The sequence below is a fragment of the Lampetra planeri genome, chromosome 15 (assembly GCF_965212315.1).
Source record: "Lampetra planeri chromosome 15, kcLamPlan1.2.h2, whole genome shotgun sequence".
Classification (NCBI taxonomy): domain Eukaryota; kingdom Metazoa; phylum Chordata; class Hyperoartia; order Petromyzontiformes; family Petromyzontidae; genus Lampetra; species Lampetra planeri.
This window is the reverse complement of record NC_136121.1, coordinates 9427341-9447905: the sequence shown is the minus strand read 5'-3', so window position 1 is coordinate 9447905 and position 20565 is coordinate 9427341. Positions and strand designations below refer to the sequence as shown.

General features: G+C 48.9%; 1 protein-coding gene across 1 annotated transcript in view; it reads left to right on the top strand.

Annotated features, from left to right (window-relative positions):
- The window catches only part of PDE2A (phosphodiesterase 2A), a 199608-nt gene that overhangs the window by 117744 nt on the left and 61299 nt on the right, over nucleotides 1–20565 (top strand). The window contains exons 11-13 of the mRNA XM_078601020.1: nucleotides 1778–1846; nucleotides 5973–6103; nucleotides 14070–14181. Coding sequence (XP_078457146.1) covers nucleotides 1778–1846; nucleotides 5973–6103; nucleotides 14070–14181 — 312 coding nt within the window. The remainder of the gene's footprint in view (nucleotides 1–1777; nucleotides 1847–5972; nucleotides 6104–14069; nucleotides 14182–20565) is intronic.

Here is a 20565-nt window from a genome sequence, read left to right as displayed (position 1 = left end):
TCCATTCCATTGACTTTTGAAGTTCCTGTTTTGCGCAAGTAAAACGTTGATTGCATCGTAAGGGTGGAACGGTGGAATCGAATCATTGACGCATCGAATCGCGTCTATGAGCGTCGATGTGTTTATTTCTATACGCTGTATGTACGTATGTTGAACTTCTTTCTCACCGTACCTTGCCAACTGTGCTAATTGGAGGTGTGTAAAAGGACAACAAACTAAACACAAAAAGTAGTTTTAAAGAAATGTATGGAATTAATTAATCTAATCCCCTTCAGACACTTGAGGTGCTAACATTTAGAATCAGAATCGTTATTTAGTCTGGAGGAATGCATAAGGAGTAATTAATAAAATCACACTCGTGAATCACTAAGTGGGGGGAACGGGGGTGGGGAGTGATTTCTTCCTCCTATAATGCAGTCAACATTGTTATCAGCAATGATCGAACTTCTGGACGAAGGTTTTCCCAAGCCGTCACCATCTCTCACCGTCTCCTGCGCAAGGGCTACTTGCGTCAGAATCACCTTGGCCACGAGCTCATGACTGCTTGAGATCGAGCAGGAACACAGGGGCACCTGAGCAAGGGAGAGCAAGTGCGGAAAGCAGCATTGAATTGCCGGTCCCCTACACAAGCAGTCAATCAGGGCCAGGCCAGATATTGAGAAAAAATTAACCCGTAAAAACAAAGTTTTTCACTATAAATCCTTTATATGTGTGGCATCGGTTTTATTTTATTATTCATTTCTGTTTTTCTTGAGTAAGAGTTTCATTTTTATCACATTGGTATTTTAAATTAAATATGACTTTTTTTTCCCTAAAAAGTGGAAAATTTTGGAAAATGTTTTTCACGAACATTAATTGTCACGCACAACGAGTCTGTGTGCAAAATGTCAGCTCGATTGGATCACGGGAAGTGGGTTAAAAAACGACCCAAAGATTTGCACGGTCGTAAGCGCGCAAGCGCGCAAGCAAGTGAACTTAATATAAAGGATTTTAAAACGACATTTATTTATACTGGAGGAATCCGATGAGCTAGTAAGCAATTTTTCACGGATACCCAGTAGGGCCGCGTCAGAAAGTTACATTGCTCCATCCTCATCTCTTCTCCCGGCGCGTCCTGCCCAAGGCCGTTGAATTTCATAAAGCGTCAATACGATGTTCTTCGAACTGCGTTTGTTCTCCAAACCCATGTGTTCGTCTTTGTGTCCCTCGGTGTGATTCCAAGCGTCCACCCCCTCGACACGCTTCTTTGTGCACTTTCCAGTTTCCGTACCATTTGCTTTGCCGTTGCCAACGTTTCTGACCCAAATGTCGTGCAGAGCAGGCAATATAATTCGTATTTCATTTGCACCAAAACGGCTCTCAAATATGTTTTGCCATTTGTCACTTCATCTCGCGGGGTCTCACTGAGTAATGGGGACACGTGCGATGATGACCGATCGAAGATGAGGACGGTTCTCTCACGTTACGCGCTGGCAAAACGAATTCCTTCCCTCGGTCGCCTCTCTGCGTTTCTCTGTCCCACGCTTTGGCACCGGTGACGCTACCCCGAAGTTGAAGGCGTTTGATCGTTGCTTACCTGCGACTAATTACGGACAAGAATAAAGACAAGTGACACCAAAATCAAAACAAGTAGGAAGAGAAAGGCTAATTGAGCTTTCAGTTTTTTTTGCAAGCTGACCGTTTCGCCATCAAGTAAAGCAAACACGCTCGAAGGCGAGCGCTGCAATCTAACCTTTCCGTGACACATTTGCCTCGATTTCTCTTTTGCCCCGTGCAGCTCAACTTCGGTCGTCTGGGAGTGGCGGTGGAAAACAAGAAATCCATCACGCTGAGAGACATTAATCAGGTGAGGCTCATAAAGCCCCGCATCAGCTCCTCACCACACGTTCGTCTCTTGGGGAAATTTTTGTTTTGTTTTTCAATTACCGGCAAAGTCGTCGTCGTCCCCCCCCCACCGACTTCATGATTTCTCCTTTTAATGGCACCCAATTAAACATCGACTGTGCGAGGTAATTCCGGGGTGTGTGAGCTTTAATTGCCTCTCCCGGCGTCTACCGGCGTCGGTAGATGGATGGGGGGGGGGGCGGTCGAGGGTGGTGTGTGAGCCACGACTTCGTCACCGTCTCTCTCCCGGTGTTTCTACGTGAACGCCACCGCCGCCATTGTTGTTGTTGTTGCGTGGTGGCGCTGCGAATCGCGAGACGTTTCTAAGAGCCCCCCCCCTTCCCCCCCCCCCCGTTTCTTGGCACCATTCTCTCTTCTGTTACTCTGGGGAGAAATGATATCTCGTGAAAAGTGATCTCTTTTAAAGTGCACGGCTGACAGCAGCAGCAAGCAGCAAACCTTCCCCCGGATGGACCGATATTGTTTATTTCTGTTCTACAACTTCTCCCTCCCTCCCTCCCTCTTTCTCTCGCTACAATTACAAAGTGTCTCTGTGCCAATGTCTCTGCCTGCTTCCTCGCACTGTTTTTGTCTGTGCGTCTCGGTCCTTTGTCTGCCCCATCCATCGATGTGTGTTGCCACCACTCCTCTTTGTCGCTGTCCGTCTCTTGTTGCCCCCCACTCCCCACTCCTCCCCGAAGACCTCAGGCTTGACGCAAAGTCACACCTTGATACCAAATCTATTCTCAGTTTTCTCAAAAACTGAGATGTCTGGGGAGCCCTCGCTGCTTTCAAACGTGTAAATTCTCTCCTCCAAGCTGCTCATTATCCCGCAGTGTCCCTGCTTATCCCGCAATGAAACAAGTAACGAATAAATGTCGTATTACTCGCGTAGGCTTGTTGTGACCCTAAAGCGGAGCAGTGGAGACCTCGGTTTGATTCACAGCCACGACTGACGTCAACGGTGAGAGGAATCTGAATCGGAATCAGAATTTGTATTGATGCTGGAGGAATCCGATGAGCTATGAAGCACTTTTTTTTCACAGATGTTCCGTAGATCTGAACCGCTCCAGAGCACCTTGCCCCTAAACCCGCTTCACCAACCACACTGACCAGGGTGGTGAAGTATGATCAACAAACCCCCATGACCGACAATGGCAAGAGGAGGCCTTCATTTAACAGTGAATTCCCAAAAGTACTCTAAATTATATGAATGTTATCATAAGTACAAGCGGCGCTAAAGACATTAAAATATACATATTTTGTATAGTTAATTGAAAAAACGTTTCAACAGTTTGAAGGTTAATAAAATGGAGCCAAGGTATTGCACATCGGATCCTTCGACATTTGAACATTGAAATGATTTCCACTCAGCCTGGTAAAACAAGGCCAAATTGATTTTTTAACATTTATATGCGACGCATATTTTGGAAATCATTGCAGACTTCCTGAGAGATTGGTGTATGGAATTAGCCCACCTTCTAAATGTGTTTGTACGTGTGTGCATCTGTGTGTATGTGTGTTTGTACGTGTGTGCATGTGTGTGTACGTGTGTGTATGTGTGTGCGTGGGGTGGGGAGCGGTAGTGTAGCGGTTAGCGCTACGCTGCGCTACGAACCCCACCACCCGAGTTCGATTCCTGCTCACGGCCAACACCAGTGGCGATTATCTGAACCAGTACTGGGCGTCCCCTAGGTCGACTCAGCCTCAAATTAATACCTGGTGCGGTGCGTAAAAACATCGCCACTGGGGAGACAAAGGCGGCTGGGTATGGTGTTGGTCACCCACCCCCTCGTGGACCGTTCCGGCCTTCATAGGTGCTCGCTAACAGCACTTGCCTCAACAGTCTGTTCAAGCTATACGGGGGGATTTTTCTCTTTGTTTTTTTTGTGTGCGTGGGAAGCTGTGCCTTAGTGGTTAGTGGCAGCTGGAATCTACACCGATTCTCAGCCTCCCCTAGGTCAACTCAATCAGCAATGTGGACGTGGTGGCTCATTCAAACACCGTAACTGGGGACACAAGGGCCACTGGCCGTGGTGCCGGCCACACCACCTCTTCGTGTGCTCGCTAACAGCACTTGCCCCAACAGTCTGTATGACTATATGGGGATCGATATCTTTGCGTACAATCCACAGCATGGGGCTGTTGCAGAGAGATGGTTTATTCTCTGGTTTATTCTCTAGTTTATTCACCGGTTTATTCTGTGGTTTAATCTCTGGTGAATCCCCAGTGACCTGGCTTTACTTCCTGCGTACACATTCCATCAGTGACAAGTGAACCTTATGGCGGTACCCCGGGGTACCATAGTACCTCGGCTCTCGCATAATGTCCGTGATGCAGTGATTTTTAGTCTGTTGATGGTCGGTGATGCGGCAATCGACTCATCTCGACGAGCTGTACACGATGCACCACTACGGTGCGTACGAGCGTTCAGGGTTTCGGCACAATCGTCCTCGCTGCATTTCGACATCGTGGAGTGGCACTGATTTCGGATTGATTGGTACCCCAGTCGCGGAATTAAGTCCACCCCTGGAAAAAATAGTGTCCCAGAAATAAAATATTTAAATGCCTCGGCTATTTTGTATTATTTGGTACCCCGGGGTACCGCCATTAGGATCACGTGGTGTCTTTACCTATCCATGTCACCCACCCCCGTGAGTCATACTCAACATTGTGTGAGAGGGGCACACGTGGTTTGTGTACATCACCACTAAGTGCCCCGCCAGCACTTGAATTGCCTTACCAGCCTCGATGGGAGGTCACGAGCAGCCACAAGCAGCATGTCGGGGGACTATACGGTTGCCTCGCCGTTTTCGGTGCGAGTTTGTTTGCGCGAACACGCACGCACGCACGCGAACGCTCTTGGTTACACGTTTTGTTTACGCGTATACGGCGCCGCGATAATATTCGGCGTGCCTCTACAGCCCGGCGTCATTGCATTGCGATGCCCCACCACCAGCCACCTATCACCCGCACTCCCCCCCCACACACTCAACTCGGCCGATGCATTAACCCCCACCCCTCTCCATCTGGCCTCCGTGTCACACCCAAATTGCACGCCAGCGATTCCATCCACGCCACGCGCTCGAGTGATGGGCCGCGCGCTCGCGGGAGCGCAGAGGGACGCGAGCGTTTTAAATTCACTCGCTCGTCCAGCCATTAGCGCCGGCGGCCGTGAACATATTATCGTTGTTGTTGTCGTTGTTGTTGTTGTTTTGACTTAAAACTTTCGTGACTGCAGGAATTCATATTCTTTGGTTCTTTCGGTAAAGTCACGTAGATAGAAAAAATAGAAGCAAATAGAACAAGCGATCGCTTGTGTTGTGATCGAAACGTCGTAGTTTTTTTTTCTCCAATCTTTTATTTTTTCTATCTACGTGACTTTACCCAAAGAAGCAAAGAATATGAGTTGTTGTTGTTGTTACCGTGGTGAGAGAGCGCGCGTCCCCGCTGGTCTCGCGCTTTCGCCCTATCGCGCCGGGGAGACCTTTGGTGTTCCACGCGAGCCTCATGCATTCGTACGGATCACCCTGGTGGACTTGGAGCTTTGTCTCGACAAAAAAGAGCGTAGAGCCACCTGAGCGGGTGTTTATTTTTGGCGCCGCTCAGGCCCCACCTGGACGCGTGTCACGTGCATCATGCTCGAGCGAGTGAGCGAGTGAGTGAGTGTGGGTGGGTGCCCGCTAACAGCACCTACCCCAACGGTCTAAAAATCTGTTAAGGCTATACGGGGGGGGTCTCTGTCTCTGTGTGTGCGGGAAAAGGTAGTTGTAGTGGTTAGCTCACTGCGTTATGATCCGGGAAAGCCAAAGTGGATTCGCACTCGTGGCTAACATCAGCCAGAAATATCTGACCTGATGCTGGGCCTCCGCCTAGGTCGGCTCGGCCTTGAACGAGTACCTGGTGCGGTGTGTAAACATCGTCACTGGGCAGATGAAGGCTTCCGGGCTTGGTTGCTGGCCACTCACCGCCTCATGTTCTATTCCTGCCTCAATTTCATTCACACGAACAGCACGTGCCAGAACGGCGTACTGAAGTCGATATGGGGTGGGGGGGGATCTTTGTTTTTGTTCTGTGTGGAACAACAGGAAGAGCAAAACCACCTCAACTCGCTGCTGGGCTTCCGCGTGAACTCCATGCTCTCGGTGCCCATCGTAGCCCGAGCCACATCCCAGGTTGTCACCCTCGCTTGCGTCTTCAACAAGCTCCACGGGCAGAGGTATGAGCGGGCACTCTCGCACACACAAAGACAAAGATCCCCCGTGTAACCTCAACAGACTGTTGGGGGAAGTGCTGTTAGCGAGCACCTATGAAGGCCGGAGCAGCACACGAGGGGGTGGGTGGCCAGCATCACGCCCGGTCGCCTTTGTCTCTCCATTAGCGACATGTACACATCGCACCAGGTACTCATTTGAGGCCGAGTCGAGCTAGGGAAGGCCCAGGCCCGGTTCAGGTATTCATCACTGGTGTTGGCCGTGAGTGGGAACCGAACTCCGGTCGCCGGGTTCGTAGTGCTGCGCACTAACCACTCCGCCACCGCTCCCCACAATCTGACACACACACGCACACTCACACACGTACGCATGCGTCTACATGTGCACAGTAATGTCCCAACGCGGAAGCGATCATTGCTGCCTCAATCCCAGGGTGATCCTGGGAATTTTCATGGTATGGATTACAAGGGAGGTGGAAGGCAGTAGGGGAGATGGTGTTGATGGCTTGGGGAAAGCTGTTAAGATGTGACTCTTTTTTAAAATATTTTTTTTACTTGGGAATGGCCATGCAATTTGATGTCCAATTTCGTGAGAGATGAAGGCGGGGGGCATGAATGACAATTTTTTTTCTGTATGTACCCATTGCATTTAAAAACATCGGGCTGCAGCGGCAGTGCGGTGGTTAGCGCACCGCGCTACGAAGCAGGCGGCCCCAGTTAAATTCCTGGCCACAGCTAATTCCAGCGGTGAGTGAGATCTGAACTGGTGCTGGCCTTGTTCACCAACCTGGACTGAACTGTGTGGTGAAGTATGGTCAATGAGTGACTCGGCTTGTGCAGGCCATCAATAAATGGATTTACAATGGCTCAATTTTTGTTCTAATTATACAAATATAGGGATGAGCCAAGTGCATTGCCATTTCGAAAAAGATGATCGATTTGTTTTGGTTGTTTGGCAGGACGAGTCTTCCCATTCAGTAATGTTCGCATCACCGACTCTTTCCGGCATATGTCAGCATCGCGGTAATTATGTTTTGTTCTCGCCACAATTCTTTCCTTTCCGAAATCCCAAACCGTGACAGGTGCCAGTGTGCAGGCCCACAATCCGAATGCAGTGCTGGAAACCCTTTGGCACTGTCGGAGCCCTGGTCTCTTGGAACTGTGCCACCTCCCTGCCAGTGAGGGAGGAGGGGGGTAACATCACTTCAGAGTTGGCATATTGCATGATCTTTTTCAGTGGCAAATCAATGGGCCTCCTCTTTTGTCATCCACAGAGTACCCCCCCCGCCCCGTTGGGACCAAATGTCACGCTTATTATTATATGATCGGTCACCTTAATGTTTGTACCTGTGAACAGATTGTACAATATCCAAACTCGGTTTCCCCTCAGTGAATTTATATTCCAAAAATGTGCGATCGGCAAACGCGTCACGGAGGTTGAGAACATTTCAATTTGGAGCGAGCGGTGCACTACCCTGTGAGAGAATGTCTCCGGAAATCGCTCCGATTGGCCTCTTTATCCAAACTAGGGGGGCACGACTTTTAATACCCTGGGAAAAGTGTTCTTTGCATGTCAAACCAAGACATTTTAGGACTCGGATCTGGAATAAGCCAAACTAAGTTTATAAACACGTTATCGTTTGATGGGGGTGCGTGGGGTTAAATCAATGGTGACCAGGCTGAGACCATCACCTTACTCTACTTGAGAACCCAGTTGAATCACAGGCGGCTGGAATCAAGGTTTGAACCCAGGATCTCAGCAGTGCCAGGCGAAGTGATTCCTGATCCACCAGGGCTGTGCCAATATTTGATAACTTAGTATCGTCGTAATGCAATGACTTGCATCCACAGGTGATAGAATTTTGCACTGAGCGCCGTTTGTGGGCACCTTTAAGATGTTTTCTTGTTCATGTTTTTTTGTTTGTTGCGGTTGCACCCGATTCAAGAGCCGAATGGCTCACAGGGCTATACCTAATAAATGAACTTTGAACCTACTAAGGACGGCACAGGAATCTTAACGGGGTCCTTGTCAACGCGCACCTCAAATTCTCTACTTCCCCACCCCACCCCTCTTTGTGCACGTTGGCATTTCTCCACCAGGTATTGACTTTAGGGCTGAGTCAACCTAGCGGAGAGCCAGGCCAGGTTTAGATAACCAAACTCACCGTTTTGTCATTGTGCGAAGAATCGGAGCGAGTGCTCTTGAGGACGTGGCACAGCGTTGTTGCACATTGCGCCCCAGCAGCGTTCAACAACGCTGAGCGTCAGCGCATTGCGAACTGCGCATCTGTCTCCCATGCAAACAAACGTATGGATTTCGATTTAAAGCTTTCGTGACTGCAGGGATTCATCTTCTTGGTTCTTTCGGTAAAGTCACGTAGAATGGAAATAATAAAATAATAAAATAAAACATAATAAAATAAAAAAATATTTTTTTGCTTTATTTTGATTCTTTTATTATTTCCATTCTACGTGACTTTAAAATATTACAATATTTTATTATGTTTTATTTTTATTATTTTAATATTTCCATTCTACGTGACTTTACCGAAAGAACCAAGAAGATGAAACGTATAGATGTTTTTTAATTATATACGTCTTAATTATTTCTTATTTGTTAATGATATATATTTTTAATTAGTAATACGCTTCCCCCACCCCCGCCGCCACCCCCTCCCCCCCCCCAGTCCGTGTCTGTGAGCTATGTTTATTCTGTGCTCATGCTCTGTGACATTCATTACGAAAGAGCTCCTGCGAATTTTCAATTTTATAACGCTGACATTTGTTCGCTCTCTCGTGTGTGTCGTGCCAAGGCCTTCTTCAGTGTAGTCGAGAGATGCAAAATCTATTAATCGAATTTTTCACTTCTTTACTTCACATTTCACTTGCCCCCCCCTCCCTCCCCCTGATGTGTCATCACCGGGACTCGCACACGCTGCCGGCAGCGCTTGATTATCGTCGAGCGTTTCGTGCGTTTTCTCCGTCCCCGTGGGTGCGAGTGACTCAGCCTTGTCCTCCTGCCCGAAGATCTTATTAAAACAATACGAACCAAAAAAAAACCACCCCACACAACGCCCACGTTCCGAAACGCCTGGCTCTTCAGATAAGTCACCGGCGGTCGAAATCATCGGTGGTCGTGGTTATTTAGTCAGGCCCTGCTTTCCTCCAAAACATCGCACACGCGTGACGGCTCCGACGACAAGTTATAAGAAGAGCCACTTTTATTTAAAGATTTCCACAATACGGAACCCCACTATGTACTTTCACGATGAAGGACCCTCGGCTTTGTGCTTGTCTTCCTGCTTGTATCTTCCTCATAGCCTCCCCACTCCTCGTGCTCTCCCCTTAAATCTCCCTCAGCCCCCTTTCTCGAACCTTCTTCTCCTTGTTTTTACCTCTAGACAATCCTTCTCATTTCCCTTTAACGGATCCTTTCTGTTTTCCCGTTCAACCCCTTATTCTCCAATCCTTTTTTAAAGTTTGCCTCCCGACCAATCACCGTGGAGGCATCCTTCTTCCAATCGAAGAGCTTTGTTTATTTTTAAATAGCCGTTAGGCTGCATTTGGCTAGGGGACATTTTTAGGTCATTTCGCAAGTATTTGGACGACTGCAGTGAGGTCCGGGCATAGCACACGCCTTTGTGACTAATTGGAAATAAAGTAAAAAAAAAATCCACGCTGTGTTAATGTTCAACAGTTCCCCCCGTCCCTCCCGCTCCAAAAAATTAAAAGACCAACTTGTGAAAATGTCACCAGCTCGCCCGTGGTGGGGCCAGGGTTTGATGTGCCGCTGTAAATCCGGTTTGTGCCGCTTGCCCATCTGCAGCCTCTAGGGCCACGAACAGCCAATTACCGGCGCGCTGTAGGTGCAGCCTCTGAGGAAAATGTCACCTCTCCTGCCAGGAACGCAGCCCCGAGTCTCTCCCGCCGAGATAATCCCAGAGCTTAAGACCTGGCAAGGACACTAAAGAGATGAGTGGCATGTGGGGTGTGTGGTGGTGGTGGGGGGGGGGGACTCTGTCGGAGGGGGGCTTACGGTGAGGACATTGCTGCGGGTGAAATAAAATGAGGTGGAAGACGGTGAATAAGCAAAGTTCAAACATGCATAATTCATGGGCAATACAGCACAGATGAATTTTTCATTTCACCTTCATTTATACCCTCTGTCTTGCGAGGTGAAATTCACAACCCCCTGTGTTTATGATGTAAATGCCAAATTTGACGTAGTGTGTTGTCGGGACCGCGGAGTCAAATTTCATCCCACAACAAAATGATATAATCAGACTTGATGGGGCATTTGAAATTTGTCCGTGGCTTCATTGCGGCACAAAAAGAAAACTAATTATAAAGGTTTTTTTTTGTCACGTAGTAAAACTAATTTCCACAGGCCACTGCAGGCGCAGTTAATTTGTTGCATTAACAATTAACTTCATGGAAATAAATTAATTTGGCGTCTGTCATGTGTAGTTGCCGTTCCACAGGGACCAAGCCACACAGAGGAAGTTGACGAGTTCCTAAAGGTTAGATTACAGAGAAGATTCTGGAAATCACCCCCCACTTGGTCATGGATAAAGAGGAGTGTCTACTGCTAATTAAAAAAATTACATTAAATCTACACACTGGCTACTCAGTACTGAGCCTGGTGTGTCCTTGCGCTACTGTGCATTTAAACATTCCTTCGTCCGCATGAATGACATTTATGAAGAAAATCTCAGACTCAAATACCAAAAATTCTCACCGATGTTTTGGACAAAAACATGGTGGGGCGGGAGGGGGCATCAGCACACCCACGACACCCACAGTGGCCACTCCCCTTGGTCTCAGCGCCACAGCCTCGCTCCGCAGCGCAAGACGCGACGGAGGGATGTCAACGGGGCCCGCGAAATGGGCAGCGCGCGCGAGACGGTGGACACGGCGTCTCTTAGCCAGTCTCCGGAGAGCCGGACACGGGCTAAGGAACAAAGTGCGGACACAGTGTCCCGTATCCGTGTCCAAGAATTCCGTGGGTGTCCGTACAGCCGTGACACCCGCAGTGGTTGCGGCCCTGGCCTCCACTGCATCGTTCGGCTCCCGCGTCCCTGAAACGCGGTGGTGACCGCGCGCACTCACCGTGATGCCTTGTGGGTTGGAGCGATTCCTGGTCGTGTGGATTCACCGTGTCTAGAGGAAATCGTTCATAGCGAGTGTGGGCGCTACGGAACCCAGTGAGCTCAATGCAATACAATCGGATTGATCGTCATCAAATTTAGCTGTGATCTATTCAATGCTAGATGAAGGCCTCCCCATGCTACATTGGGTGTGGGGGTTGTTTCGTCTTTTGAAGTATGCCTCGCTACCGCTTATTGGTGCAGTACTTGCGACCCGCCAGAGCAAGCCTCTCCGTGCTGACCAATCTCCATTCAATTACAATGCAAGTTGTTACACGACCCACGCACCTGATGATTGGTAAACAGCTCCGACACGGTGCAGAGAGTGCTTATTTAAATCAGACGGCCCTTGATTTTAATCAATGCTCACAAGTCACCTGGAATGTTTAACAATGATCAGACACGTGCAACAATTAGGCGCATGTAGCATATAACTACGTGCATCTGTTATATAACTGAGAGAGATTGGATAACACTGGTCAACACACTTTTTCTGGCATAAGGTATTCCAACGGTTTTAAGGTAATTTTTGGGTGCTGATTCCAAATCTGGCATCAGTTTTTGTCTATCACATCAGGACATATCAAATATTGCATTTTCAATAAAAACTGCAGAAGAAAAATATGAAATAAATTTGGATATCTACATAAAATGATATTATAAACACACTATCCTAAAAATACAGCACCATATTTTAACACTAAAGCAGTCGCTGACTCGCAACAACTTGCAATCATAAGTGACAGAGTTAATGTCGGGTTAAATCAATGAAAATGGGGTTTGCCGATAGCATGAAAATGATGTGATGGAGCAAATCTGAGATCACATTTGGAATCAGCACCCTGAAATTAGTCTAAAACAGCTGCAAAAGTCCAGGCCAGAATTTTTTTTTTTATTGTTGACCAGTGTTATATGGAAAGGTTGTTTAGGGTATATTTGGAAACACCGGACTCATGATACACGCATCTCTCCGCCAACTCCTATTCCATTTAATTACAGGATAGTTTTAGCAGTTAAATAAATAATGCTACGAAGATGGGTTTGTTATCTCTACGCTTTGTAGATATCTGGCTGCACGTGTGTGTATTGTTTTCCCGCCTTACAAGTGTTTTTTTTTCTTTCCTACACCTACACGACACTTATCCCAGGTGTCACATTTGGCTAACAATGGCCCCGCACGTGCGATTGCCTCGCGGCCACTTTTGACCCGAATCTGCGTTGCCGCTGCGACACTCCTCGCCGACACTCCTCGCCAGAGGTCGCAAACGGGTTTTGATTCCTTACCCGTACCCGGCCGCACCAGGATCGCAAACGGGTATTCGTACCCGTACCCGGCCGTACCCGTACCCTACCCGTACCCGGCCGGGTACGGGTAGGGTACGGGTATCGGGTACCTGATTGCGACCTCTGGGATGAAGCCATGTTGCAGGCGCGGGTGGGTTGATTCTAGGAACTCGAATTGTGAGAAGAGACAAGACGTTGGGAAATGAGTGACAAACAGTTACTCACCAGTGACTCACGGCCTACCCGTACCCGGCCGCACCAGGGTCGCAAACGGGTACCCGTACCCGGCTGGTACGGGTAGCCGGGTATCGGGTAGGGTACGGGTATCGGGTACCCGGTTCGGTTGCGACCTCTGCTCCTCACCGCCACAGGAATCCCGTTAGCAGCCTTGGATCACGGAGTGCCCGGAAATAAAATTGAAACAGGGCGCAGTGAGCGTGGAGCCCTCGTGGAGGAGGATGGCGATTTTTTTATTTTCTTTTTACAAATCTGCTCAATTTGAACGACCGTTGTTACGTGTCGTGCGCGAGTCTTTCCGTCCGTCTGTCTACGTGTGTGTGTGTGTGTTTATTTGTGGTAAGCGGTTCGCGTAGTGGTTTAGCAGGCTGCTATGAACCCGGTAACCCGTGTTCAATTTAAAATTTGAAGTTTTCGTGACTGCAGGGATCCATACTCTTTGGTTCTTTCGGTAAAGTCACGTGGGTATAAAATAAAATAAATTAAATCACGACGTTTCGAGCGCAACACAAGCGTCCGTCATCAGGTGGGACAACCACAGCAATAAACAAATGCTGAAGTGGGCAAAAGGGCTGCTGTAACAAGAGGCTCATGGCAAACCTGCCGATCCTTAATAGCCTGCAAAGTGATGCGCATCCATCGCTGCAAGCATTTGAGCCACCCTCAGCGGGTACTAGAGGGGTGTCTGTTTGGCATGGCGACACTGCTGTGTTGTTTAATTGTATCACACTCGGTCGCTTCTGTCACTTGAGACTGTCACTGCAGAAGAGCCTCTTGCAGGAACAAGTGCCCGAGCTGTGTGTGTGCTAATGTGTGACTGCCCGCCAAAAGTTTTTCAAAGTAAAGGAAAATGGTTACTCACCCACCACCTACACCGATGTTCTACAAGAGCAAACAGAACGTATTTCCCGTTGCGTGTGAGCGTGTGAATGCATTCACACACGTGGGAGACAAAAGCAGGCTGGGCGTGGTGCTGACCCACCAACCCCTTTCGTGTGCCGTGCCGACATTCGTAGGTGCTCGCTAACAGCACTTGCCCCAAGAATCTGTTGAGCCTATACGGGGGGGGGGTGATCTTTGTCTTTGTACGCACACGCCAAATTTAACTTCGCCTTGCCGTTGATGTTCATCGCTGCCACTGTGTGTGTTTTAGCCGCATTCGTTGGTCGCAGTCTCGCTCGCAAAGGAGACTCGAACGTAACGCTTCCTCCACCAAAGCGACCGATCGATCGACGGCTGGAGCGTTGTCACGGCTCGTTCTTGCCTCTGCCCCCCCCCCCCCCCACTGCCTTCCCCCCTCGCAGCTACACGGAGACAGACGAGCGCAAGATCCAGCACTGCTTCTGTTTCACGTCCACCGTGCTCACCAGCACCATCGCCTTCCAGAAGGAGCAGAAGCTCAAGTTCGAGTGCCAGGTAACTGCAACTGCTCCCTGCTGCTGGACTCTAGGCCCTAAAAAATGCTCTTCCCCCCCCCCCCCCCCCCATCATTTTGCCGGCTACGGCTAACGACGGTAGCGAACGATGCCGGAGCTTCATCTTCTTGGTTCTTTCGGTGAAGTCACGTAGAATGGAAATAATAAAATAATAAAAATTTGACATTTAATAATTCTCACGACGTTTCGGCCACAACGCAAGCAGCCGTCCTCCGGTGGAGAACAGGTCTGTCGAGGAGACAGAGTCTGAACAGACTCTGTCGTGAGAATTATTTTATTATGTTTTATTTTTATTATTTTATTATTGCCATTCTACGTGACTTTACCGAAAGAACCAAGAAGATGAATCCCTGCAGTCACGAAAGCTTTAAATCGAAAGATATCGGAGCTGCTTCTGCCCCGCCAAACAAGCACTGGCCAATGCGTTTGAAGTGTGGTGAGACATCTCACCCTCGTGATCAACACAATGGCGGATTCACAGGATGCTGTGCCCGATGATGCCTCGTCTCCGTCGTCACGAACACGGCGTGGCAAAGGAAAAGGCAGTGCAACACCCACCCCCCCCCCCCCCCCCCCCCCCGGCTTGCTTCCGTCTGAATGCATCATTTAAGAGTTTGACCCCATCGTACGTGATGGTCTTCTCTGGACACCCGTTCATGGATTTGGCCAAACATTCCAATGCAGTTAACCCTCATACGTTTGGATGCTAATTATAATCGCAATGCAGGAGGCACAACGGTTAAACTCTTTCGTGACTGCAGGGATTAATCTTCTTGGTTCTTTCGGTAAAGTCACGTAGAAGGGAAGTAATAAAATAATAAAAATAAAACATAATAAAATAATTCTCACGACGTTTCGGCCACAACGCAAGCAGCCATCCTCAGGTAAAGAACAGGTCTGTCGGAAAGACAGCGTCTGAATGAAAACCACCAGGCTTGGCAGCGTATATATAAGCTGGGTTGGAGGGGGTAGAGCGCCTTGACAAAAGAATTTGCATATCAAGAGGAATTCAGCATATTTATATATATCTTTTTTTAAATTTATTTTTAGTTTTTTATTTCCCTTCTACGTGACTTTCCCGAAAGAACCAAGAAGATGAATCCCTGCAGTCACGAAAGCTTTAAATCGAAACGGTTAAACTTTTTTTTATTTTACCCGGTAAGGCCCACTGGGTTACATCAGTGTTCCATGTCGGTGTCCATGTATTCCCGATCCATGCGTTGAGATCATAGCCGATAATGGGCACCGGGTGTAGGCGCTCTTTTGTCAGGCTGACACTGGTACGCTCCTTCCATCATCAAATTCAGATTCATAAAAAAGACTGTCCGTTAATCTCCCCTTGTTTTTGCCTCTTTAAAGAAAAGCTTCAACTTTTTAAAATATATGTAACGGTTGCCTAAGCCCCTTTGGGAATTAAGGAAGAAGCAGAGACTTAAAACTTAGTTTTAGCTTGTTCTAAATTACATTGAGGGGGGCGGAGGGGCCTGTGGGAGCTTCATTTTGAAAGATAAATTCCCTTTGCGGGGCTGCTGCTCGCGCTGCGTTGAAGTGCGAAAGCGATGACTCCGGCCCTGTGCACCCTCCTCAATCAGAGCGCCGCGTTGCGAGCGTAGCGCATGAAATGAGCAACTTTTTGTATACTACTCTTTGGTTAAATTTCGATTTAAAGCTTTCGTGACTGCAGGAATTCATCTTCTTGGTTCTTCCAGTAAAGTCACGTAGAAGGTAAATAATAAAATAATAAAAATAAAACATAATAAAATAATTCTCACGACGTTTCGGCCACAGCGTCTTTCCGACAGACCTGTTCTTCACCTGAGGACGGCTGCTTGCGTTGTGGCCGAAACGTCGTGAGAATTATTTTATTATGTTTTATTTTTGTTATTTTATTATTTCCCTTCTACGTGACTTTACCGAAAGAACCAAGAAGATACTCTTTGGTTCTTTCGGTAAAGTCACGTAGGTAGAAAAATTTAATTAAACCAAAAATAATAAATCACGACGTTTCGATCGCAGAAAAAATTATCCAGCAGTGGAACTGCCTCCATGAAGATGTTTGTATCCTATCCTGTCAAGTTGTCTCGGATTGTTCTCAAGATTTGTTGAGCCGCCGATGAGCATTTGTTGAGCCCACGGTGCGAGCATCTCCCGGGGCACGTTGCCCCAGCCCCGCGTTAAAGAAATGGGCTCTCGCCTTCTGTTCATTCTGACAATGTTTCGTGGTGATTTGCTGCCAAGCCTCAAAGTGGCAGCAATTAACCTCCACGCAGTTTGAATTGTTTTCATTTCTTAACCGGTAACAAAAAAAACTGATTGGAAATGGAGAGAACATGCCTGAGAGGAATGACCACAGCAGAGGTGCAAAGATGACGTCACCTCGTGCAGAAGTGAGATGGATTGTGGGCATCGCGGGGACTATGTATCGTAGTGGCTCCCCGCATTGGGATTGTGATTATCATCCAAACGTAGGAGGAGAGTACTGCATTGGGATGTTTGTCCAATAACCATGAAATGGGTGTCCCGAGAAAAATCAAGCCATCGTTTCACCTGTGTGTTGGACATCGGCATTAAAATGCCCTTTTGTTGGCTTCGGCCGAAACACCTTCTGCTCTCGCTCGTCGAGATAATTCAGTTTTGGTATTTTTTTCGTGCTCTCCGTATTGCGGCCAAAGGTTACAAAACTGACGCTCCGCACATCGGGCAAGGAACTGCGGCAGTACGTCTTCACGCACTCGAATTTTAATTCCCTCGTTGGCAGGTTTGTCGGAAAGAAAATTGGCTCATTATCCGCGTGTAACAAAATTCCTTTCCGGGGGGGGGGGCGGGGGCGGCGGGGGGGGGGGGGGAGAAAAGCAGAAACATCTATAGCTCGGCCGCCGTTCGTTCGCGCGGCGAATTTATGCGGCGGGGATCGATGTTTTCCGAGTCCTGGGAGTGGATCTGTGCGGCATTAAAGGGAGGGGAATAAAGAAAAAAACCCATGCGTCGTTATAATGTCGTTCTCTTTCCCCTGGAATTGCAGGCGAAGTGGTTAAGTCTCTCATCATCCCTGAGCTCGACCGAGGGTTTTTGTTTCAAAGCGAAGACCAATCATCTAAGCGGCGCCGTGGCTTTAGTAGGCGTGCACTGAAGCCCCTCGGCATCGCTGCTCTTGATATCGCAGACCAAGGGCTCCGGCCTCGGCCGACCGACCGTCCGTTTCAAGGAGGTTTTGCGACGAGTCCCCGATTCGGGGCGTTGGGGTCTGCAGGCACAGCCCCAGGACGAGAGTGCAGTGGCTGTTGTGATAGAAAGGTTCATGGCAGTGGAGGGCAGAGGATCGAAGGACAGGGCAGGGGAGTTGCAATATGGGTAGCATTGCCTTAGTATTATTATTGTTAGTCAGTGTGTCAATCTGTGTATCGATCTGTGATCGTGTTGTCTCGCTGTCCATCAGATTATATTTCCGCCTGCCTGTGTATTTCGCTGCCTGCTTGTCAGTTTGTCCTGTCTGCCTGTGCATCTGTCTGTTAGCGTTGTCAGTCTGTGCGTCTGTCTGTGAAGGTGTCTGTCAAATCAGCCTGCCTGCCTGTCTGCCAGGTTGTCTGCCTGCCAATGTTGTCTCGTCTCTCACTGCGTAATGATCAACCCGTCTTCACTCCATCAAACTATGCTTCACGTGCATGAACAGTCAGTGACGGCCAACGTCAACGTATGCATACATTATCACGACAGTCACGCTTTCGAATCTGCGGCGAAACAGATATATCAAATACATGTGCCTGTCCGAGAACCGAAACTTGCATTGCTCACCAAATTGTCTGCCAGCACTTGAGGACACGTTACACCTGGGGTGGAGTGTGACCCCCATCCCCCGCGGCCGTGGCACGAGGGATGAATCGCCTCTGCGTTGGCGCTTTCCCTGAATTCGTCTCAGCCAGCATTTGTCCCCTCGCCGCCGTTCGCGTCGGCTGCAATCGCGAAGCAAGCCAGGCCGGGAACGCTCGCCGGTTACCGAGGCAGCCTTGGTGAACACTTGTCGCACAATGTGCTGACGGGTAGCTTGGGATGATAGCTTTGGAGAGAGAGAGAGAGAGATAGGGCAAAAGCGTTAGCTGTCAACAGCAGCCAGTGCTTTTGATGGCTCGAAATTGGATTCAGCGTGACCTGCCCTAATTTATTGCTTGAATTCTACCCCCGGGACTTTTTGTTGTTGTTGTTGTTGTTGGAAAAAAAAAATCGTGGTGATAGCGTCAACAACAGCGTCAACACAAACTGGTTGTAATGAGTGTTGTTGTTGTCGCAATTATTCAAGTGGCAACAGAAAATAAACAACACCAAAAAGTGAGCATGTTTTTGTCGTTGGCGACAATGATACGGGTAATTTATTCGAAACCCCAATAGGCTTTGTGTAAATAATGAGAAAGCCCCCCCCTCCTCTCCATCGCGAGAAGAGGGAGCAAATGCGCGCAGCCTGGAAACGAAAAGCGATGACAACAGGCAGAGATGGCAACGGTAATACAGCCACGCAATTTCAGCTCCTTCGGGCCAGTGACGATTTGGTGATCACATGACATGCATGCAAGGCATGATGGGAATCATGATGGGAATTATGCGTCCCTGGCGTTTGTGAGCAGCGCACCTTTAATTAATATTGATTAATATTGATTAATGTTGATTATTTGGTACGTTCAGTTTTGGTGCCATTATTATAGCGCAAGGCTATTGTGAAAAATACGCTGCATTTCACATCGCCTGCAGTAGTTTCACAATAGGGTGCCGATGTCACTATGTGTAACCCCAATTGAGTACTTTGCTGGTGATTTAGCAAATTTGGTTCCATTGACGCCGTGACAACCATAGCCTACTCGTTTCGAATGACGTCCCGTGACCCATCACATCAAGCGTGAGGAAGACGTCGCATATTTTACGGTCTGTACACAGCACCGGCGGTAATCGCCAGGGCGGCCTACCGGATTCGAACCGCCAACCTCTGCAGCTGTTTCCCTTCCGTAACGTAAACTCCCGTGCTTTGCGTGGCGGAAACGGCCGTGGCTGGCCGCTCGCGCACCGCAACGCCAATGACCGTGCGGATTGAGGGCGAGCGCTGGGCAGCGGTCCCCGGCGATAGCGAACGTCGTGGTCGAAAAATATCGCCGATCGTCGACGAAACCGGGCAGCACGTTCTCTCGATCTGGCAGGGGGAGTTCACCTGGCATCGTGCAATATGAACGTCAAGGTCAAGTTTATTTGTCCCCCCCCCCATCCCCCCAACCCACTCCGCCCCTCTCCCCCCCCCCCCCATTGGCCCCCCATCGCCCCCCCATCGTCCACCCCATCTTCTCCCCCATCCCCTCCATACCCCTCCTATCCTACCCCCATCCCCCCATCCTCCCCCCATCCCCCCCATCCTCCCCCCATCCCCCCCATCCTCCCCGCATCTCCCCCATCCTCCCCCCATCATCCCCCCAAACCCCCATCCCCTCCCCCACCCCCTCCCTACGAGCCAGGCAGGCAGTGTGTTTTTGTGAGTGTGCGCACAATTTTCTCAAATCTTCACGAACTACACAAGGGCCTCCTGTGGCGTTGATGAAACACAATGAGGCCCCCGGGTCACCCGCGAGTGACCGGCACCACGGGGCTTTCTGTCCGTCGCGCTGAGTCCGCTCGTACCGTGTTGAATTGACTCAATTAGAAAGTGCCATACGCGGATACTCGGGATTTGTTCTGGCGAGGAGAGGAATGGTTTTTTTGTGTCGTCTCTGAGTCGCGCGCGCGCGCGCGGTGGAAGCCAGGCTGAGTTGTCAAATCTGAGCCGGGCAGGAGGAGTTGGGGGGGGGGCAGGTGTTTCAAATTGGCGTAACAAAAGCAAAATATTTCTGGTTTATCAACACTATCCACTTCCACCCCCCTCTCCCCACACACATCCCTGCTGATTGGAAATGCCTTTCTGGATCAAGGATTTATTTTGACTGGTCCGCCACGCTAATTAATCGCACATGAGAGTTTGGTAAAAAGAAAAACGAAAAAATGCCTCCCAATTGTTGGAGCGAGCGGATTGCTGTGCACACGTGTGGTACTGACAGGGCAAACATGGCAGGTGGATTCCAGTGTCGCCAAATGGTCTAATTTCAAAGAGTAATTTACATCCGTTTTGTGCTATGCTGTCCTTAATAGGCGCTCGCTAACAGCACTCGCCCTATAGTCATTTGGTCTAAATCTGTCATCGTTGCCCTTGTATGTATGAATGTAAAGTGCTTGCAAATAGCATTTCTCCCTTTCAGTTTATACGGCTAAATATATATAGGTCCATATATGCAGAATACATATGTCAAATCGACTGCTGCTTGCAGGCCTCCAGACACGGGGTGTTGTTTGACCATAC